Below are 24,348 nucleotides of genomic sequence, written 5' to 3'. Positions count from 1 at the left end.
TTGGTTCATCTGTAGAGACGTGGATGAATCTAGAGACTGTCATTCAGAGTGAAGTAAGTCAGAAAGAGAAAAACAAATATCGCATATTAACGCATATATGTGGAACCTAGAAAAATGGTACAGATGAACCGGTTTGCAGGGCAGAAATTGAGAGACAGACATAGAGAACAAACGTATGGACACCAAGGGGGGAAAGCAGCGGCAGGTGGGGGTGGTGGTGTGATGAATTGGGCGATTGGGATTGACATGTATACACCGATGTGTATAAAACTGATGACTAATAAGAACCTGCTATATAAAAAAAATAAATAAAATAAAATTAAAAAATTAAAAAAAAAAAGTTAAGGAAAAAGCATTAAAATAACTAGCTACAGTAATTTGTTAATGGATACACAATATAAAAAGAGGTAAATCGTGACTTCAAAGGGGGGAGTAAAAGGGTAAAGTTTTTGTCTGTGATCTAAGTTATCATGGTAAAATAGACTGTTATAACTATAAAATGTTTTATGTGAGCCTCATGGTAACCACAAAGCAAAATGCTACAGCAGATTCACAAAAGACAGAGAGAAGAGAATCAAAGCATACTGCTACAGAAAATCAAGTCACAAAGGAAGGCAGCAAGACAGGAATAAAGAACAAGGGAACTACAAAACAGCCAGACAACAAGATGATATTAGTAAGTTCTTACCAATCAGTAATTACTCTAAATGTAAATGCATTAAATTCTGCAATCAAAAGACAGAGTGGCTGGATGGACAAAAAGCAAGACCTAACTATATACTGGCTACACAACACTCACTTCAGCTTTAAGGACATACACAGATTCAAAGTGAAGAGGTGGAAAAAGATATTCTGCGGAATTCCCTGGTTCCCAGGTCTAGTGGTTAGGATGTAGTGCTTTCACTGCCGGGGCCCAGGTCTGATCCCTGGTTGGGGAACTAAGATCCCGCAAGCCATGTGACCCAGCCAAAAAATAAATAAATAAACTAGCAATTAAAAAAAAAAAGATATTCTGTGCAAATGGAAACCAAAACTGAACAGAAGTAAATATAATTTTATCAGACAAAATAGACTTTAAGACAAAAATGGTAAAAAGAACAAAAAGGTCATTATATATTGATAAAGCAATCAATTAGTCAACAAGACATAACACTCCTAAATATATATGTGCTCAACATTGGAGCACCTAAATATATTAAGCAATTATTAACAGACTTGAAGGAAAAAGAGGCAATATAATAATAGTAGGGGACTTCAGTACCCCACATTCCACAATAGACAGATCATCCAGACAGAAAATCAACAAGGAAACATTGGACTTGAGCCATACTTTGGAACGAATGGACCTAATGGACCTATATAGAACATTTCAACCAATAATAGCAGAATACATATTCTTTTCAAGCACACACGGAACATTCTCCAGAACAGACAATATGATAGATCACAAAGCAAGTTTAGCAAATTTAAGAAGACTGAAAGCACATCAAGTATCTTTTCCCACCAGAATGGAATCTAACTAGAAATGAACTAACAGGAGGAATGCTGGAAAATTCATGAATATGTGGAAATTACATAACACACTCCTGAATAACTAATGGGTCAAAGAAGAAACCAAAAGGGAAATCAAAAAATACTTTTACACAAATGAAAAGGGAAACACAGCATACCAAAACCCAGTAAGTGCTGCAAAAGCAGTTCTAAAAGGGAAGTTTAGAGTGATAAATGCCTACATTAAGAAAAAAGAAAGATCTCAAATAAACAACGTAACTTTACAACTCAAGGAACTAGAGAAAGAAGAACGAACTAAGCCCAAAGTTAGCAGAGGAAGGAATGAACAAATATTAGAGCAGAAACAAATGGAAAGATATCCCTTGTTAATGAGTCAAAACAACAAATATTGTTAAAATGTTCATATTACCCAATGCCATCCCTATCAAAATTCAATGCAATCCCTATCAAAATTCCAATGGCATTTTTTCAGAAATGGAAAAAACAATCGCGTAATTTGTATAAAATGATGAAAGACCTCAAAAAGCCAAAGCAATACTGCGAAAGAAGAGTAAAGCTGGAGGCATCACACTTCCTGATTTTAAACTGTACTACAAAGCTATGGTAATCAAAACAGTATGGTACTGGCATAAAAACTGACACATAGGCCAATGGAACAGAATCAGGAGCTCAGAAATAAATCCTCACATATATGGTCAACTAATATTTGGCAAGGGAGCCAAAAATACTCAATGAGGAATGGATATTCTATTCCATAAATGATGTTGAGAATACTGGAAAACCACAAGCAGAAGAATGGAATTAGACCCCAATCTTATACCACTGAAATGGATTCAAGACTTAACATAAGAACTGAAACTGTAAAACCCCTAGAAGAAAACATAAGGAAAATGTTTGACACTGGTCTGGGCAACAATTTTTTGGATGTGACCCCAAAAGCACAAGCAACAAAAGCAAAAATTAGTACGTGAGACTACATCAAACTAAAAGCTCTGCACAGCAAAAGAAATAATCAACAAAACAAAAAGGGAACCTATGGAATAAGAGAAAATATTTGCAAACATGTATCTAATAAGGGGTTAATACCCAATATATAAAGAATGCATACAACTCAATAGTTTAAAAAAAAACTGATTAAAAATTGGGCAGAGGAATAGATATTTTTCCAAAGCTGATATACAGATGGCCAACAGGTACATGAAAAGGTGCTCGACAGCACTAACCATCAGGGAAATGCAAATCAAAACCACAATGAGATATCACCTATCACCTCATAATGGATAAAATGGCTGTCATCAAAAAGACAAGAGGTAACAAGTGTTGGTGAGGGTATGGAGAAAATAGAACCCTTGTGCACTGCCGGTGGGAATGTAAACTGGTGCAGCCATTATGGAAAACAGTATGGAGGTTCCTCAAAAAATTAAAAATAGAACTACTATATGATCCAGCAATGCCACTTCTGGGTATGTATCAAAAGGAAATGAAAACAGGATCTCAAAGAAATGTTCACTGCAGCATTACTCACAACAGCCAAGATACCAAAACAATCTAAGTGTCCATCAACAGATGAATAAAGAAAATGTGGTACATGTGTACACACACACACACCTTAGCCATAAAAAAAGAAGGAAATCCTCTATTTGTAGTAATACAGATGGGCCTTGAGGACATTATGCTAAGTGAAATAAGTCAAAAAAATACATATACTATATGGTATCATTTACATGTGGAATCTAAAAAATCACAGAAAGAGATTAGAATGGTATTAATAGTTACTTGGGGCTGGGAGGAGGGGAAAACGGGGAGATGTTAATCAAAGGGTACAAACTACCAGTTATAAGATGAATAAATTCTGGAGATCTAATGTATAGCACGATGATTACAGTTAACGATACTGTATATAAATATGTGTTCCCACCACAAAAAAGAAATGGCAATTATGTGAGGTGATGGATTTGTCAACTAATATTATTAATCATTTCATAATATATACATGTATCAAATCATCATTTGTACACCTTAAACTTATATAATGTTGTACATCAATTATTTCTCAATAAAGCTGGAAAATAAAATAAGATAAAAAATAAAGCCTAGCCAAACTTGAATTATGGTTCCACTATTAATGGCTGTATAACCTTGGGCAAGTTACATAATTTCTCTGTGCCTCAGTTTCCTCATCTGTAAAATGGGGATCACTAATAATACCTAACTCATAGGATGGTTATGAGTGTTAAATTAGTTGGCACACACAAATCAGTTTAAATAGTGCCTGGTGTGGTAGGCAGAATAATGGCCTCCCAATGATGTCCATGTCCTAATCCCTGAAAACTGTGAATCTGTTACTTTACATGGCAAAAGGGACTTTGCTGATGTGATTAACTTAAGATTTTTGAGATGGGGAGACTGTCCTAGAATATTCAGGCAGTCCCAACATAATCACATGGGGCCTTATAATGGAAAAGAAGGTGATGGAAGAGTCACAGTCAGAGGAGATATGAAGACAGAAGAGCAGGTCAGAGTGATGCTAGGCTAGAAGGGGACCTTTGAGCCAGCAAATGCAGGCAGCCTCTAGAGGCTGGAAAAGGTGAGGAAATGGATTCTCCCTTAAAGTCTCCATAAGGAAATCAGCCCTGCCAACGTCTTGATTTTAGTCAAATAAGACCCTTTTCAAACTTCTGACCTGCAGAACTGTAAGATAATACATTTTTCTTGTTTTAAGCCACTGTTTGTTGTGATTTATTAGGAAAGTGATACACCTGGCAGAGAGCTGTCCTATATAAAGCTCAGCAAGTATCCTTACACTTGAAGTCCCTGTCAGTGGAAGTCTGCCCAAATGCCCATCAGAAGAGGTGGAGAGCTGGGAGCCTAAGGAGCTGAGAGCCCATACAATGGAGCAAGGAAGGTGAGACCATGTGACTTTATAAGCTGTTTCCCAGGGGCATATTTTGATCTAACAAGACTACATACTATCTTTGAATAAAGGAGGCAGGAAAAGACGTTATGGTTAAAAATATTTTTCAGGGAAAGAAACATCCATATCTTCCTCCTGGACAGTTTTGGGATCAATGAACAAAAAGTGTTTTAAAGCTATCCTGGTGCTGTAGTGAAGCAGTGGAGGAAGAGGTTACTGCAGTTTGCCAGGTAAACACTGAGGTAGCCAGGGCCGAGCCAAGGCAGCAGAGGTGGAGCAATGTGAAAGGATTTGACAGGACAGATGAACTGGGCGGGGTGGGGGTGGGGGTCTGGGGGGCAGGAAAGCAAGAAAAATGGCCCTTTATTTTTGCTGAGACAACTGGGAGGATGATGGTTTTTGCTGGGGAACTGGGAGGATAGTGGGTGGCATTTTAAGAAAACAAGGAACATTGGGGAAGGTACAGAGTGAGGGGCAAAGGTTACATTCTGGAACTATTAGATAGCTCAATGGTGGTGTCACACTGACATGCAAGTCTGAAAGTCAGGAGAATATATAAACTTGAGTGGTCAGTATAAATATGAATTTAAGGCCGTGGGAATGAATGGGATTACCCAGAAAGAGAGTGCACAGATCTGCCTTTTATCATTGTAAAAGGCTCACCAGGCAATTCTCACACATATCCAGTTAAGAACCACTGCATTAAAGCTAAATATAGGAACAGTGATTTGGTAAAAGAGAGTCTGTATTTCCAGCAGGGGTGTCACCGTTATTGCCTTAGTTCCATGTCAGTCAGCTGCTATGCTACTATACAGAAAAATCCTGCTATTTAGTCAGATCTCAGGCACGTGACAGGAAAGCATTTTGGTTTGATAAAATGACAAGCCACCCAAGTGACCACTCCACCCCTTAAGAAGTGCAGTGCTGAGGCCAGAAAGAGTGTGAACTAAGGCTGTGGCCACAGTTATGTATGTAACTCTACTACTCTATCAACAAGCCACAAACCACAGTTACAAATGACCTTTCAGTGATTTACCCAGACCTGGAGCTGATCATGCCTGAATCTCTTCCAAGGTACTGTCTTTGTGCTTCTACTTGCCCATGCAAAGAAATAAATGCCCTCACCGTGGGAGCACAGAGAATACTTAATTACATAATACCCTGCCAAAACACAATAGCCAAGGCACTCTTTGCCCTGGAAATCATCATTCATAAATCTCACACCTGCCTAGGTGTGACGGTAACAAAGGCTACTTGGATGTAGGTGTATGAATAGAGTGCCAAGTGCCTGTGAAGGGAAGAGCTGGGACTCCAAGTTCACCATCCCTTGCTTCCTTCAGGGAACCCAAAAGACTCCTCCTGGCTGCACGTGGGTAACCACTCTGCAGCTGCTGGAATCACTACAGAGGATCCCAGCCCTGACCCAGAAAAACAACAGGCCACAGTGCTTCTCCCCATCTTTGTAATCCCATCCTCTCACCACCTCCAAAGTACAGTCAGGATTCCAGTTGCTGGCAGCTTTCTGTGAGCTCCAGGACGCAGCTCTCCTTCTACCCTATGGGTTTCCAGATGTTTACGGAAATTGGAACCCTATCATCCCCATCCACAGCAGCCCAATGCAGCTGCACAGGAACCACCTCCTGTTGAGGCAACATTTTAGGCACCGAGCCACTGTATAAAGTGAAATTCTGCAAAACAGGTATCTTTTTAAAAATGATTAAGAGAACAAGGCCTTGCAGGCAGCACAAAATGTTTATGCTATAAAATATTTTCATACAGTGTAGTTTTATTACTTTCAAATATAGTTAATAACTGCAATTAAGTGGCACTAAGCAAATTAGGTGTTGACTAATAGAATTCTTTAATTCAGCACTTTGCAAACTCTTCCATGGAACATTACTTTTCTTTATAGTTTTGCAATTTAAAAAAAAATCATACTAATTTTTCTTCTAAAACATATTTTATATTTTAACGGAATTTCTATTCTTACACATAGTACTCTGAGATAATATGTCAACAATGTATCCCACCCAAGAACATGCATAAAAGTTCATGGGATACATTTTCAGACTGCAAGAATTCCCAAGGAACCAGGATCATACTGTCATGCATTCATCTGATCAAAGACCTCTGGTCTATGTTGTTAATCTATCTTATATTTTTTGACATATGCCTGTCTTTGTACACAAGGGTTATTATGCACAATCCATTTATACTACCTAACTCATTCTCCATGAAGGAATGGCATATATTATACTTTAGGATCTGCTAATAAAAGTTCTATCGACATTATAATTTTACACAAGTAATTTTGAGAAACACAATTTTAATGTAAAAAGAAAGTAACTATCAAAAATGGAAAAAACAAATCAACCTAAACAGTGTTAGCCTATTAAAATAAATGCAATTGGCATATCTAAGACGGTTTTTCATACAGAAATAGTTCCAGGGAATCTCTGAAGGCAGGATTGTATTAAGTAGATAATCAGCCTACCTTCAGTCTTGTTTATACTATTCATTTCCTGAATAAGCCCCACTATTCCTTACAGACAAGAGACAGGTGTTTAGGCAAGCCCCACCTGAATTATTATAAATTCTGAATTTCCTTACTTTTCTTTACAAGCATCAAATATTCTAAAGTTTTACAAATCCTTTCCTAGTGACTTTGTAAAAATCGGTCTGATAGAGAACAGACTTGTGGTTGCTGAAGGGGAGGAGGGGGGAATGGGTTGGGAGTTTGGGATTAGCAGATGCAAACTATTATATACAGAATGGATAAACAACAAGGTCCTACTGTATAGCACAGGAAAACTATATTCAACGTCCTGTGATAAGCCATAATGGAAAAGAATATGAAAAAGAATGTGTATATATATGTATAACTGAATCACTTTGCTGTACAGCAGAAATTAACACAACACTGTAAATCAACTATACTTCAATAAAATAAATTTAAAAAAATATCGGTCTGAACCAATTGATCTACAAGGGCAAGGAGGAGCATGATAAATACCACAGACACAACAAAAGCAATAGTAAGGCACAATGTAACATAAAAGAGTGTAAAATAGCAAACTTCTAAATATCATACTATCAGCTACCAGAGATGAGTTAAAGATACTAATTTCTTGGGTTCTTCAAATTTTTTTTCTTTTAAACAGTTATTGGTTAGATCTCCCCTTAAAGTCACAATAAGTACTGGGGTTGGCCAAAAAGTTCGTCCGAGTTTTTCCGTAACATCTTATGGAAAAACCCAAACGAACTTTTTGGCCAGCCCAATATCTTGCATCTTGAGTGTTGTCATTTGGCCCTACAAATTTTCACGAATTGGTCTGGGGACAAAAAGAGTTCTTCTTCAGTTCTGGGGTGAGGGACGTGGGGCTAGCCACCATTCAAGTGGGACAGGCTCTTCTTTGCTATAAACAACAGGCAGTTTGGGGGTACCCTCAGAAATCTGTTTGATCTTCAGAACCACCTTGAGCTATGAGGCCCCTGCTTAGAGTGCTGCCTTTTGGTCTTTAATAAATCTCTCTCTTCCTCCTTCTCCCTCCCCCACCCCTCAACATACACACGCGCGCGCACACCCCCCCCACATGCAGACACACACACAGAGTAATCTATTTTTTGTTCTTATAACCTAGAAAAAATAATTTAGTCCCATAATTTGGGCCAAAGGTGAGATGGGCCTTTTTTCATTTCCTACTGAAATGCTTCTTTGTAATCCTTCCTTATGATAGCCTTATCTTTTCTGAGGTATGCTAATCAATGAGCTGGTTTCTGACAATTTGAATACAAGCTGCTGCATTTTATTAACATCTGCTATACAGTAATCTTAATCTAAGAAGCATAGCTTTTGGCTATAAGAAATGTTACTTGGCTCTCTGCTCTCTTCTCACAAAGCAAAGTCCCAACTGAGCTCATTCATTCTCGCCTGTGCTGATGATACCAGATCAGCATCTCCCTTCCCCGATCTCTCACTCTGGCACTCCAGCCCACTTGGCTATTTCCACTCACATCCACCTCATCATAAACGAAACTGAACTTGGCTTCCCAAACTAGCTTATCCTTCCAACTATCCCCTTCTGCAAGCAGTACAAGCAGTCTCCAAATGCCCCAAAGGAAAAAGGTGGGAGAACCTTTTTTACTCAAGCCACCCATCATTACCCTTTATCAAATCCGTCAGAAAGCCCGATGCTTCTTCTTACAAAATGTCTCCACTTTTTCCCTCTTCCTCTTGACTCCAGCCAATTCAATACTGGTACAGGGATTTACTGCCTTATGTCTGTATTACCTCAAACAGATTCTCAGCTGCCTTCCTCCTTCTGAGTCTTCCTACACACCTGCTACCGGAATAATTTAGATTAATATTCTCTTAGCTCCCTTCCAGGTCTAAAATTTTCTATGAAATTAATTCGCCAACATTGGTTTTCCCAAGCAGCTTCCTGACATACTCAATAATAACTTCGAATGGTTCACCACCATCCAACTCATAACTCCTCGCACTGGCTCTCAGGAAAATTCACAATCTGATCCCAAACTACCTGCTGTGTTTTCCCAATTACTCTTCACAAGCTCCAAATATTATAAATCAAACCAGCCTCCTTACCTCTTCTCATGGTGCCAGGCTCCGAGCCTTCGGAAGCATTGTACTTCACACTAGGAATGTCCTTTCTCCTTTCAAAGTCCTACCCAATCAGAAAAGCCTAGCTTCTGTCCCATGTCCTTTGGTCAGTTGGAGCTAGGCCATTACACGAACTTAGTTCTGAATTCTCTTTAAGGCCTTTGCCCTTATATTAAGAATATAAATTAAGATCATGGAGTCTTGTTTAATTCTTAGTTCCTTTATACCCAGAACCTATAAGAGTGCCTTGTACATACAGATACTATATAAACCTCCGTTCATTGGTAATAGTTAGCACTTATTGAGCATTTGCTACATGCCAGGCACTGTTCTAACTTTTTAAAATTAACTCTTCTAAAGAATAACTAAATAACACTCAACTGTCTCTAATTGTTTCAGAAATGGCAGTTGTGTCTCCTCAAATAACTAAGAAGCTCTATCAAAAAGCAATATACCTGGCATGTCTATCACAATTTCCATAGTACCTAACGCATAGTGAGTCATCAAATATATGCTGGCTGTAGTACAACAGAAAGATCATTGAATTACAGGACAGCAAGCATGTCCCAGGTATGCTATGACTAGTTATGGGACCTAAGCCAAAAAACAAAAACAAAACTGCTGAGGTCCAGTTTACATGTCTGTGTCCTTATCTGAAAAATCAAAGACTAAATTACCTAACCTTGGAAGGGCCCTCCAAAAATTCTATGACTCTTTCCTATTATGACTTTTCTGGGGTACTGATGACTGTTAAGAGAATGACTACCTCACTGGATTCTAAAAACACAAATTCAGGACTTCTTTTATGTAGAAAATAATTCTGAGAATGATTCAGACTGTCAGGCTTCCATCCTCTAATGCTCCACAGGTAAAAATGTTGCCACAAAGGCCAGGACCAATAAATTCCTCATTCCTCCACACCTGCAGTAGGGAAAAGAGGGTAAATGCTGCAAAGTACACCTTCAGACCCAACGTACAGCTTCATCCTGAAGAGGAAGGCTTCCCATTACAAAACTAAACACCATCAGACCTGGAAGAAACATGTATTTAGAAGAAAAAAATCACTGGCAAGTTTCCTGGCTCTCCAGACTCCTGATTCAGGACACTAATGTTCACTGGTAGGATCAGGTCCCATTTGGGGCCTGCTCTGCCTTTGCAAAAAGCATTTGATTTCGCTGGACTTCTGAAGGCAACTACCTGCAAAGGAAGCCAGTGCAGAAATCCATTTACATGTGAAAAATGCACACATGCATATATTTAAAAATGAAAAAAAAAACCACTTAAAAGTTGCACCACTCAATGAGACGCATTACACTCATTTTGTTCAGAGGAAGTGTACTACATTTTAATGGTGACAGTAAAGTCTTTGAGGACACAAATGGGATGGTGGTCTGTGCCACAGGAATGATGAAAGTCACACATAATCATTAAGAAGCATGAAGAAGGATCAAAATTAGCAGGAATTAATTACTCTTGGATAACCAGAGTAGCACAGTGCCCCTGCAGACGCCCTGGTAGTCAGTTCTTTGCCTTCAAGCTGAGCAGTCGTCGGGGTCCCAGAGATGACTGCCAAGTTCCGGCCCTAGATCTATGGTTTTTGCAGAAGATACCTTTTGCAGAAGGACCTGGGCTCTCCTTCTACAGTACTAACCAATCCAAGCAGTCAGATTAGGCTCAGAATTCAGCCCATCTGTGAATTACAGCAAATCCAAGACACAATAAAGTCATGGTTTGCAATCTCAAGACTATGGATCAATTTTGCTTAGTTCATGCCCTAGAACCCTCTGTCCCAGATCGGTCCCAGAGTGAGAAATCTTCAGGTGATAGAAGGGAAACAAATTAAACATGTCAAGCATGCCCATGCTCTAGCACAGAAGTTCCCCAAGGACGCTTGGAAATCTATGAAACACACAGACAACACAAGTTTTAAACCACACTCTCAAAACACAAACTAAGTTTGAGTAATGCTTACCTAATAACCAGTTTACGAGAATTTTGTTTGTTTTTTACTTAACCCACCTCTGCTTCAACAGATCTAACCACACTATTTGCCTGCAATGTTAATAACAGAGAAATACGGTTTAAACCAAGGGTTGGCAAACTTTTTCTGCAAAGGGTCAAACAGTAAATATCTTTGGCTTTGTAGGCTACGCTTTCTGTCGCAACCTCTCAACTCTGCCCTTGTAACACAAAAGCAGCCAGAGATGATTCGATTCACAGAGGAATGAGTGTGACCATATTTAACTATGACATATTTAACCATTTTAAAATGTAAGAATCATTCTTAGCTTGTGGCCCTACATAAACAGGTGTCAGGCCAGACTGGGCCCACAGTTAGCTGACTTCAGCAAAGTTCAAGACCAGAGGTCTTCGGACAAAAGGGAAGGAAGGAGAATATTTGCCCAGAACTTCATTCTTTTCCTACCCCTACCTCCACCCCCTTTCTTTAAAAAGGCCGTTTAGAACAAAATGAAATGAACAGGAAGGAAGTCTCCATCCACTTTATTTTCCAGTTTCTTTCCCTGCTTTTTCTAATCTCAAAAAGGAATACAAAATGCAGTAACCAGAATCATCAGAATTAGCAGAAATAAAACAAGTAATACACTGAAGAAAGTAAATACCTTGCCTGAGAAAGCTTTAGACAACTCAAATTATTTTTGCATATGCCTTCCATACTACCTTATTACTAATCAATATATCTTATTTTCCTGTGCTAAAAGGCAAGGCGAATAAATCTAGACTACTGCTAAACTCTAACTAAGCTTGCGGAAAGTAAAACATGGTCTATTTACTATCACTTGACCAAATGCTTTTCTCAGAATAATTAGCATGTCCAATTTTTTTTTAATTAAGTTTCATTATAATAATCTTCCATTTTTAACTTCCATATGAACATAATCTACCCCTGTATTTTCTATAACATACTGCAATGCAGAATCCTAAAAATATAAGTGAATTTTGGGCATCTAGTGAAAGGATACATTTCAGTCATCAAAAAAATGCTAGTTATCCTTGAGTATTAGAATTAAGCCTTTTGACTTAAATAGAAGACATGACACCATAAAACTCCTAGAAGAGAACATAGGCAAAACATTCTCTGACATAAATCGTACCAGTGTTTTCTTAGGTCACTCTCCCAAAGCAATAGAAATAAAAGCAAAAATAAACAAATGGGACCTAATAAAACTTATAAATTTTTGCACAGCAAAGGAAACCATAAACAAAACAAAAAGACAACCTATGGACTGAGAGAAATTATTTGCAAACAATGTGACTGACAAGGGCTTAATTTCCAAAATATAAAAACAGCTCAAACAACTCAAAAAATAAACAACCCAGTCAAAAAATGGGCAGAAGACATAAACAGACATTTCTCCAAAGAAGACATACAGATGGTCAATAGGCACATGAAAAGATGCTCAACATCTCTAATTATTAGAGAAATGCAAATCAAAACTACAATGAGATACCACCTCACACCAGTCAAAATGGCCATCATTAAAAAGTCTACAAATAACAAATGCTGGAGAGGGTGTGGAGAAAAGGGAACCCTCCTCCTACGCTGTTAGTGAGAATGCAAATTGGTGCAGCCACTATGGAGAACAGTATGGATGTTCCTCAAAAAACTAAAAATAGAGTTGCCATATGAGCCTGCAATCCCACTCCTGGGCATTTATCCAGACAAAACTATAATATAATTCAAAAAGATACATGCACCCCTATGCTCACAGCAGCAATATTTACAATAGCCAAGACAGGGAAACAAACTAAATGTCCATCTAAAGATGAATGGATAAAGAGGATATGGCATATACACACACACACACACACACACACACACACACACACGCACAATAGACTATTACCCAGAAATAAAAAAAGAATGAAATAATGCCATTTGCTACATGGATAGACCTAGAGATTATCCTACTAAATAAGGTGAGTCACAAAGAGGAAAACAAATACCATATGATATCCTTATATGTGGAATCTAAAATATGACACAAATGAACTTATCTACAAAACAGAAACAGACTCACAAACATGGAGAACAGACTTGTGGTTGCCAAGGGGGAGGGGGGAAGGGTTGGACTGGGAGTTTGGGACTAGCAGATGCAAACTATTATATATAGAATGGATAAACAACAAGGTCCTATTATATAGCACAGGGAACTATATTCAATATCCCATAATAAGCCATAATGGAAAAGCATATGTAAAACAAGATATATATACACACACACACACACACATATGTATAACTGAATCACTCTGCTGTACACCAGAAACTAACACAACATTGTAACTCTACTACACTTCAATTAAAAAAAAAAAAAAGAATTAAGCCTTTTGATCACTCCTTCCTAAAATGCAAAGTGCTAACAAAGTGCTATGGGTATAAAGAATAGGCCTTTGGCTAGACTGCAGCCAAAGTGGTTTTCAACAGGGTTGATTTTTTTTCCCCCGGGGGACATTTAGCAATGTGCGGAGACACTTTTGGTTGCTACAAGTTGGGGAAAGGTGTTTCCGGCATATACTGGGTAGAGACCAGGGATGCTGCTAAACATCCTATGATGCACAGGACAGCCCCCTACATCAAAGAATCCAGCCCCAAATGTCAGTAGCAAAGAGGTTGTGAGGCAGCCAAAGGTAGAGATGTGCATGTTTAAACTAGCATTCTCCAAGGTTGATCTTTTCTTTAGATATAACATGTTAAATGTACAAATTTAACATGAAATATTTACTAGATACCTACTAGGCACTGGTCTGCATAGAAGTATTGCAATACAAATAGCATTACCTTAAATACACTGTCTCACAGAAAAGCTACATTGTAACCTCAAGAGACTGAGTGTACTCAAATCAAATCATTTACTTCCCCCCTATCACAAGGCAAATTTAGCAATACTCAAGCACTAGGTCTCAACTCCATTTCAGAACAATCGACCCTCAAACTTGTTTGAACCTAAACACAGTTTCAACCTTAAAATTAGCAGCTTTGGTGTAACACCTATAACTGAAAGAGAAACCCGTTTTAGCTAAAATGGTCTACACTTCCTCTCCTGATCAACTTACAAATCACAACTGAGAAAAGAAGCAAAATTTGCTCTTTCGAGTTCCTCCTCCTCTCTTCCACATGTACTATAAAAGCCGATGCTACCAGGAACATGACCACCAGGACGGAAGGGGCCAAAAACGCAATGAGGCCTTTGTAATCCAGCAACCAGAGATTACACCCCAACTGTTGAATATCCTCCCATTTTCTTACAGATCTCCATGGAAGTGAGGGAACAACAAGGGAAAACTAAGACTGCTGGACTCAAAAAACTAAGAGTAAAAGCAGGGAATCAGAGGCAGCTACTAAACTACTCTTTCTAGGACAATCTCAACACTTAGTCCAGTCTGTCAAAAAAGGCCAAAGTTTTAACAGCTATCACCAAAAGCAACAGCTGACTCAAAATAAAAAACAACACATAAAAGTGGTAATTTTAGTCAATGTTTTGCCCACAGCCCAGATATCCTTTAATGCTAATTAATGAGTCACAGAGAAAAATCCCCTTCAGATAAACAGGATTGCAACATCTCCCAAGCAAAAGTATTTGTTTAGGTCCGGACAGCAGTGCTGATCTGGGAATAACACATTCAATTCAATTTAAAAAATAATAAACGTAAGCCTTCAGACCAGATGCAGTCATGACTGTCTGTCCTAGTTGGTGTATTGGAAGACTCTTGAGTCTTAGTGAAACATGCTGGCAGGAGGAGTCCTGCAGGACTGCTGGACTCTACTCGGGAGAGGGTGGAGGAAACCAGCCCTTTTCAGGGGCTTTCATGTTCTTGCACTCATTTCTCCTAAATCCCTGGTTGTCACCACGGTCAAGGTCAAAGTTCCATCACTTCCCAAAAGTCACAGCTCTCAAACAGTGTACCCCAAGGAATGAAACAAACTCCCTTCTACACACTTGCACAAACCCCAACAAGTGCTATTGTTTATAAATAGAGTGCACTGGAGTGTGGAGAAGCAGGAAAAATCGTATTTTTCTGTTTATTATTCTTAAGATTCACAGATCTCTAAAAGCAAGAAAAAACAACTGGGGGACTGAGGTCAACTTTAATTAAACATATACTGTGTTGAACTCTTAAGAAAGTACTAGAGATGTAAGGTGTTAAAGCATGTTTTTATATGTGTATTATATTTTCACAGTAAAAGTGAAAAAAAAAAAAAAAAAAGACATAGAAGTCCCCACCTACCAATGTCTTTCAATCAAATACTTAAAGACATTCACACTTTCTCACTTGATAAATGTTTTCTGGGCACCAAGATAAAATCTGAACTTCACTTTCACATTCTCCATCAGTCGCGATCTCTGAACTTTCAAGGGTTAATATGAATCGCTATGATCATATGCTATACTAGTTATTTAAAGATCGATCATTTGTTATACAAAACCTGAGTCATTAATTCTCCAGATCCAAACATAAGACATTAATAAGCCATCCTCTTATACACAATGTAGATAGTAAGCAACTTGTGAAATCGTTTGTAGGAAGTGATGAAGAATTTCAGGAAGACCTTAACAATGTTTCTCCTTTCCATCTGCTCGAATTCTTACATTACCTCAAAGCATCTTCAGGGCATTAGGCCCTGGCCAGCCTCTCATTCACAGTGGAATTTTTATTAATTTTTCTAGCTGAGATTTATTAACCCTAAAATACACACAAGCTAAAACAGACAAAGCCACCTGTTGCCTCAAGGCCTCAAAGGAATTCCTCCTAAAAGTACAGGGGAAAGCCTTCCAAGGACTATCCAGAGGCAGGCAGCTGCTCCAGGGTGGGAGAACCTGGAGCACCCAGAGTTGGGCCCACTTCCACCCCAGAGTCTGGCCAAGTGGTGGAAAACACAGACTTGGGGGAGGAGGCAAAAAGAAAGAAAGCCAGAATAACAGCAAATAGACTACTCTCAACTGAAGACGGTTTTAAAACATATCTTGTTTACATGATGGACCATGTAAGGTTCCATGTTAACTGGAAGAAACTAAAATGGACAATTCAGAGGAAATCAATCCCTTTCTAGAGAAATCATTCTACTAGACACCAAAAATGATTTATAGTGACTGACTAGCTTGGCTCTATTAAAACTAAGGAATTCAATACCCAAACTCATCAAAGAAATATAATTTAGTGCAACCTAGCTTTGCTATGCTTGGTGTTCTCATCAGATTAAGATTTACATAGGAGTTAGGAGTAGTGAAAAAATAAAAATCAACTCAAATGCTGGGATGCTATGCTGCATAATGGTTTTCATTATAATGTTTAGCTCTCAAGCGAGCTAGAAGACATTCTGGGAGAGAGAGAAATCTCAAGCATTAAACGTTTCATAAAAAGGAGCACATTCGGTGGTCTGGAACTGAACCTGCAATATCTCTGAGGTATGCCTGTACCCTATGACCCAGCAATTGTACTCCTGGGCATATTTCAGAGAAATGAGGGCTTATGTTCACACAAAAATTGTACGTGAATGTTTATAATGTTCATAGCAGTTTTATTTGAAATAAACTGCCCCAAGCTGGAAACTACCCAGATGTCCTTCAATGGGTGAACGGTTAAACAAACTGTGCTCTATCTATGGAATACTACTCAGCAATAATAAGGAACAAAAGAAAAATGAAAAGATAACAACATTAGCAAAAAATAATAAGGAACAAACATGTAACAACCTGGATGCCTCTCCAGAGATTTAGACTGAGTGAAAAAAGCCAATCCCCAAAGGTTGCACACTACATGATTTCACTTGTCATTCTTGAAATGACAAAATTATAGAAATTGAGAACAGGTGAGTAATTGCCAGGGGCTAGAAGGGAACAGGGACAGGAGGAAAATGGTTGTGGCTATAAAAGGGCAATGTAAGGGGTCCTTGTGGTGATGGAAATATTCTGTATATTGACTGTATCAAGATATAAATATCCAGGGTGTGATACTGTATTACAGTTTTGCAAGATGGTACCACTGGGGGAAACTGGTAAAGGATACATGTGATCTCTGTATTATTACTTATACGTGCATGTGAATCTACAATTATCTCAAAATCAAACATTTTTTTTAAAAAAGGCATTAAAAAAAAAAGCACATTCATTAGGGCTTCATAATAAAAACTCCTTCAAAAAAAAAAGTCATAAGCTAAGGAGCTGCAGAGCATAATGCTCTATTTTCCACAAGCAAGTTGGGGGACTAAACAGGCAAAGGATTGCCAAGGGGCAGTACAGCATAGTAGCTGAGAGCTTAGACTCCAAAGGGTGCCTGTTGAAATCTCAGCTTTTAGCTGTGTGACTTTGGGCAAGTTACTCCCTCTGTGCCTAAGTTTCCTCAGCTACTGGGTGGTGATTGTGTGAATGCAGTTTACCATGTCAGACTAAGACACACAGGCTGATATCAGAGATACAAGAGTTAGGCTTATACAGCATTTATCCAGTCCACCTGTGTGGGGATTCAGTGGCTCTCCAAAACTGAATCAGCAAAGGTGCCTTTTGCACCGAAAAGCCAGTACTGAAAATCTGAGAAAGGCAAACTTAAGCACAAAAAGTTCCACCTTCCAAACCCTCTCCCCTTGCACACAAAACAGAATACACGCAGGGCCTTCTCTTCAGCAGCCATTGTCACTTTCCATTAAATGCTTTATGTTGTAAGCAGAACTTCAGCCCCTTGACAAGGACTAGGGCTGGATATTAAAATACTAGAATTAACTTCGCCTAAGACGTCCCAGTAACCAAATGACTCACTCACTTCTTTAGAAACAGTAAAATGTCAAAGTTGCCAGAGAACCCCAGCCCCAGATGTGTGCATAAATCATTGCGAAGTGTTCATCAAGCCAAAGCCAAAGGACGTTACTCAAGATAACACTTTAAGTAAAATCTATCAGTTTTTATGGTTTTTCCTGTAATGGAGAAAATTCAAAAAAATAGGATTACTGGGGGAAAAATCACGGTAAGTTAAGCCCCAAAATTGTACAACATATTTTAAAAAGGCTTAGAACTCCTCCTTTTGCTCTAGCTTCAGAGGATTTACCCTTCCTCCCCCCCTCCCCGCCCCCTTTTTTAACTGTTTTATCCAATCTCATCAACAAGCACTGGACAAACTCTAAACTATCCCATAGTGCTTATCGCACTATATTTTCTAATACTACCTAAAAGCAAAAGCTTTTAAATTTTTTGATACATCTGTTTACAACCAGATTTTTAATACCTCTCGTCTGCAAAGCATTTTGAATGCTCTGTACTGATGACACCATCCACAAAGGGGTCTTTTTTTCACTTTCATAATAATTCAGGTAAAATTAGTAGTCTAATTTCATTAAACTCAAGCCTTTTGTCCTAGCGTTTCACAAGAACAAAAGGTAAGAATACTCTTTGGTCATTTACACTGTCACACAAAAGAAAAACAAATAAACAAACAAAAAAACACCAACTTGTTCACGTCCTACATTTCCCTACTCTTGAGTGAAGTAGTTGATAAATCAGCTTGTCAGGGTTTTGAGTTCTTCGGTTCATTCATTACAGGGGATACTACCCAATACCCAGTTTTACTAAAATTTCTGGATCGTACAGGTCATTGGCAAATCACGTGAAACAAATCGCACACGCGGTATATCCTCCCAAATAGAACCGATTGTCTCCGTTTGCTCATTTTTAGTAACTTGAGATAAAAGACTTAAGACGGGTCGTTTGCCCAACTCGTTTGACAATTTGACCGCTAGCTCGGGACTGAGCGCCCCATAGCTACAGGCTGGAGTATAACAAGCGCTTCCCCACCAGGCTCCCTCATCTGCTCCAAACAAACCCCACGTAATAGCTGAAGAATGACGACACTAAAATCAACCCTACAGATTCATACCTTAGAGGTCTGCAACATGGAATAAACTTTTTTTACTCAAGTGACAGTGCAGTTAAAATAAATAAATAAATGAAACACCCAGATGGGGTTTGTTTGATTCATTTCCGCGACTGGGTGCGCGCAGGGTGTCTGTGCAGCTTAACCCTGTGTGGGCCTAGGGGCTCACCAACAGCTGTCAGGGGGCGCTGCGCCAACGAGGGAGCGCCTCACGCCGCGCCGGTTCACTGGCCAGCAGGTGACCACCCCAACAGGCCCGGGTGCGAGTGCGGGAACACGGCCACTTCCCCTGAGCGTGATCCGGCCACCGCACGCCGCCTGGTACTTTGTTAACTCCGCGCGCCCGGGATGAGGTGGCTGCGGAGCCCAGGCTGGAGGAGGATCCAAGCCTCCTCCAGTTTGGCCTCGCCCTGACGGAGCGCGGAGCCTCGGCGGGAGGGAGAGGTCGCGGAGCAGCGGGTAACTACGGGCCCCCACCCCTACCCTCTCGGAGCCCCGTGTCCCCACTTCCTCGGTCCTTACCTGGGGAAAGGAGCCCTCGCGGCGCGGGCTCTTGGGGTAGTCTAAGTGACCCCGGTCCAGCATCAGGTAGAGCGAAAAGATCACCACACAGAAGATAGCGCTGCCAAACACGGTGAACTGGCGGCTTAACTTCATTTTTCCTCGATAGACTCGGGGACAGGGCACTGTCCTCACCCGGAGGAGGAGGCGGACTGTGGACTCCTGGGCGGCCGCCGGAGGCTCCTGCTCCCGGGCTTGGGCTCTCCGCGCTCTCCGCTGCGGATGCGGGTCCGGGCGGCGCTCCGCACCTTATCTCCGGCGCCACCACGCGCCCTTGGCCTTCGCCCTGGCCCACCGCCCTCCCTGGGGCAGGGCGTCCCTCCTGAGGCGGGACTCGCCTGCAGCCCGGAAGGGGCCCGCTCAAACTAAATCTCGAGTTCAGCGCCGGCACCCGGCAGGGCGCGCGGGGCAGGCGGAGGAAAGGTCGCTGTCTGGACTTCCTGCCACCGTCGCCCCGACCAAGTCGGCAGGAAAAGTTTTCTCGACCAGGGCAGGCGTGTCCTCTTCACCCAGGAGGTGCGGGCTCGGCGGCTCTAGGGTCGGCGGCGCGGAACTGGGTCCGAGGAGCCGTGGGGAAAGAAATCAGGGTGGGAGGAGCCGGGCCCCACAACTTAGCGCCGGGACAGCCGGGTCCGCCCCCGTGGCACCGCCCCCGCCTCCCCCGACCGAGCCCCTTCCTGCTGCCGCTGCCGCTGCCGCCGCCGCCGCTGAGGCCGGGCCGGGGTGCACCCCGGGCGCGGAGACGCGCGGGGACGCACGGGTCCGGCAGGAGTTTCCCCCGAGCACGCGTCCGCCCGCCGGCGCCTCCCGCCCCCCACCGCCCTTTTCGCTCAGCTCTCGGACCCGGGCTGCGCTGGGAGGGCGCAGGGGGCGGGCGGCGGCGGCGCGCGGAGGACGAAAAGGAGAGCAAGAAGAGGACCTTCCCCAGAGAGAAGCCCGCTCCAGCTGCAGCCACGAGTCCCCTCCCTCCCTCCCGCCCCGCAAACGCGGAGATGGCGGCGGCAGCTGCGAAAGGAAACGCCGGTTCTCCAGCGCCACTCGGCGCTCCTGCACCGCCCGCCACGAGCAGAAGGAGACAGCGGCGGTGCAGTGGCCGCTGGGTCAATAGGCGCCGGCAGCCCCGGAGCTGAGCAGGCGGCGGGCCCCGCCTCCTCCCGACGCGCCGAGATGAGGGGGCGGGCTCCCCGGCGCCCAATCACAACGCGCCGCTCGCAGGGCCCGCCCCGCGTCGGTCTCCCGGAGCCCCCAGCGGTGGAAAGACCTCAGACTGCTTTTGTGACCTGGAAGGCAGTATTGGTCAAGTTGAGGCCCTGAGAGACGCTGGGGCGCCAGCAGCCCAGTTCTGCTGCGCTTTCTCCCCACTTCCTTTTCACTGCCCAGGTTTCCTGTCCTTGAGGTCCCAGGCCTGGGGTGCCTTGGACGGAAACTCGGTGAGGAGAAGGGGGCTGCGAATTCTGTTCAGACTCATCTTTTCCTCCGCGGCTTTTGGTGACGTCTGGGGAAACCTGAGGGCAAGGAGCCTGCCGAAGGACCCTCCAGACAGGTGTAGACATCTGGCTACAAAAATCTGTGAGGAGAGCCTGCTTGTGCCGGTTATTGATTTATTGCCTCTCAACTCCAAATTCACCCTTTTTGACTGCACTGTGAAAATGGATCTGGGCCTTTTAAAGTAAGTTTTCCTTTGCCAGCAGGGGCTGAAGCTTTGTCCGTAGAGGATGCTGAAGAGACATTACAGGAAGGAAAGTATTTTGCTACCTGGTTTTGGTGCATTGGTAGGCAGGCTCTTGCAGCATACCTGGCTTTCTCCAGGGCCGAGCTCCTATGCTGCTCGGGGGCCAGCGGTTTCCTCCCACGTCCCCAACTCTAGTGATTTTGTAGTAGGGGGGCTAAAGATAGACACTACCTCGTGAATAGCTTTCTGGGCACCCTGGAGGCAAGATCTGTAGCCAGTTCCAGAGAGCCGATTTTTCACAAGGTGTGGCACCACAGTGATTTCTCTGCCATTCAGTGAGCCAGGCTGTGCCCTCTCCAGTAATTTTTGGATCTTAGCCCTGGGAAGGGCTAGGGGAGCTCTTCTTTGAGAACTCTATCTCCTAGTCCAAGGGTTAGTTATAAGGTTAGCTCCTTAAAGCTGCTCTTTCTATATTCTCTAGGGTTCTCTTCTTACTAGTGAATCTCTCGTTACTCCAAAACCCTGTTATAGTTAATAATTCTTTTTATTAAACTTTATCTGTAGTCCCAAGAGATAAACCTGCAAAGATAGGATTAGGAGTTTGGTTTGATTGGGCCTTTGGGCTTGAGCTCAGTGCTGAGTTCCTTGCCAAAGTGAATTAAGACGCTAATAATTCGTAGTACACGGGGCATCCCAATTAACCAGTCACCTGTGGCTGATTGTGGTGAACTACCAAGTTCCTTGGAGCCCCAAGTGGCAGCTACACTGGGCTGTTACGGCTGTAAGGTAACTATAAGGACTATGGTGTGAGATGTATTCTTTTGAGTTCCTTTGAATGCTTTTTTTTTTTTTAAGTTTTTACAGTTTTATTGAGAAATAATTGACATATACACCACTGAATAAGCTTACGGTATACAGCATGATGGTTTGCTTTACATATATTATAAAATGATTACCACAATAAGTTTATTTCTCATCCATCATCTCATATAGATAAAAGAAAAAGAAAAAAAGTTTTTTCTTACAATGAGCACTTTTAGGACCTGCTCTCTTAACAATTTTCCTATATATTATACAGCAGTATAAACTATCATCATCATGTTGTACATCACATCCCTAGTACTTTTTTTTTGAATTGTAGTTTTTTTAATACAGCAGTTTCTTATTAGTTATCTATTTTATACATATTAGTGTATATATGTCAATCCCAATCTCCCAATTCATCCCACCACCCCTTCCCCACCCCCCCCTTGAATGCTTAAAACGAGAAATGACAAGCACAGTTCCAAGTAATGGTATGAGAACCAGAGAGACAGACTCCATACAACTCTAAAGGAAGCTCTTATTGATTGTAGCAACAAAATGATATTGCTGAAAATCAAAACACAAAATTTTAATTTTCACGTTACTGAATTACAACTTCTGTTGAATTCATGGATGTGCAAGTTTCTCATGTAAAAGTTAGGGTGCTGTAAAATAATAGGATCCCAAAACTTGGAGTGGGTTACACCCAGATGAAACTGACAATCTTGAACCCCCAAGTCACTCTGAGCCTCTCTTACTAGTGGAAGTATGTTGCCCTGCAGTTTCTGAAGAGGTAGGCTTCCTCTGCTTGAAAACTCACCTGGGGCAGATGCCTTGAGAGGAAATTCACATTCTCCTCAAAACCCACAGTAATCACCCTCTACTACAGTGTACTCACAACTAGGATCAAATTTCAGCATGCTCTTGGGGTATAGGTGCACACTATGATGGAGGAAGTAGTAACTTACACACCAAAGTAACTACAAGACTTTGATAATATATAGGCAGAAACCTGGAGAACGTGTGGGAGTGGATTCTGAGGGTGTTAGACCATGGAGGATGGAATGTAATACTATACTGAGCCAAATTTATTGTTATGGTGTTTATTATATGTGGTAGCTTATGCAGCTAGAGGTGGGTCTAATAGCTTACTTGGTTGGCTGATGGAAACTTGGACTCATCAGTTGCCTAGAGTTTGTGAGGTTGAAATGCCGGAGCTTCCCTGACATGATGTGGAACAGGGAATACAAAAGTTTAGGGAAATATTACACTGGACTTATCGTATGTAATCTGCATGCACATCCCCCAGCTGTGTTCCATGCAAAGGCCCAGAAGATGCTCCTTCAATGAAGAATTGAGAAATACATTAGTGAGAGGAAGACATGCATCTTTGAAAATCTCTGTGGATGTTTCCCTCTGTAGGCCATATATGACTCTAGAGGATGCCACTATTGAGGTGCACTCACTGATAACAATGGGGATGACAGGATCCCAAAATAGCACAGACCACCAAAGGTAATGTGGGTACATCTGCCTTATGAAAGGGCAACAGGTGTGTACAGGCAATCAGAGTGCCTTGGCCCACGGAGATGCCCTAGGAAAAAAATAGATAGGCAACCTAATAGAGTACCACTTGATATTTATTAACAAGAAAAGCTCTAAATCAGGTAGCCAGTATCTGACCTGAGTCACCACAGTGGTCTCTCACTCAGTTTTTAGACCTATATCAATTCACAGACCCAGAACCCCTTGACTGAAGGAGAGTCTGTGTACTCTTTAGGAATTACCTTGCACCACTGCCACAGTACACGTTGTAAGTGTTCCCTCAACCTTGTCCCCCAAAAATGTGTGGCTATATACTAGAGTGGCAGTACATTGGAGAAAAAGATATATGGAGATCTTTTGAGGTTTTCTAGACATCAGGTCTGAACTGATGCTAATTCCTGGGGACTCAAAACACCGCTGTGACGCTTCAACCAAAGCTGGAGTTTATCTTGGTCAGTAGATAGATGAAGTCTTGGCTCATATCCAGCTCCCAGTTGGTTGTTAGGTCACTTGATCCACACACCAACTGTGTGATTATTTTCTCAGTTCTAGAGCTGATCATATCCCCATTTTGGCTTTCCTATCCATAGGATGAAGTCCATTATAGTAGGAAGAGCTAAGTGGATGCGCCTAGAAATTTCACTCTCTTCCAAGATAGTAAAGCAATTAATGTTGTTACTGGGTCCAAGCTCATGCTGCTCGCCGCATGACAGGCCAATGAATCAAGAGACGATATGTTGGGACAAGGAATAGTGACTTTACTCAGAAAGCCAGCAGACCAAGAAGATGGTCGACTGGTGTCCCAGTGAACTATCTTGCCTGGGTTTGGACGCTAGT

At 41.6% G+C, this 24,348-nt stretch overlaps 1 protein-coding gene across 2 annotated transcripts in view; it reads right to left on the bottom strand.

Annotated features, from left to right (window-relative positions):
* The window catches only part of MAN2A1 (mannosidase alpha class 2A member 1), a 165,242-nt gene extending 145,131 nt beyond the window's left edge, over positions 1 to 20,111 (bottom strand). For both annotated transcript variants that reach the window (XM_061188043.1, XM_061188044.1), the window contains exon 1: positions 19,452 to 20,111. In XM_061188043.1, coding sequence (XP_061044026.1) covers positions 19,452 to 19,586 — 135 coding nt within the window. In that variant the 5' untranslated portion in view covers positions 19,587 to 20,111. The remainder of the gene's footprint in view (positions 1 to 19,451) is intronic.
* Between the last annotated feature and the right edge of the window lie 4,237 nt (positions 20,112 to 24,348).

The sequence above is a fragment of the Eubalaena glacialis genome, chromosome 4, assembly GCF_028564815.1.
Source record: "Eubalaena glacialis isolate mEubGla1 chromosome 4, mEubGla1.1.hap2.+ XY, whole genome shotgun sequence".
In the NCBI taxonomy this organism is placed as follows: domain Eukaryota; kingdom Metazoa; phylum Chordata; class Mammalia; order Artiodactyla; family Balaenidae; genus Eubalaena; species Eubalaena glacialis.
The sequence above is the reverse complement of the archived record's forward strand: the minus strand, read 5'-3'. Positions and strand labels throughout refer to the sequence as shown.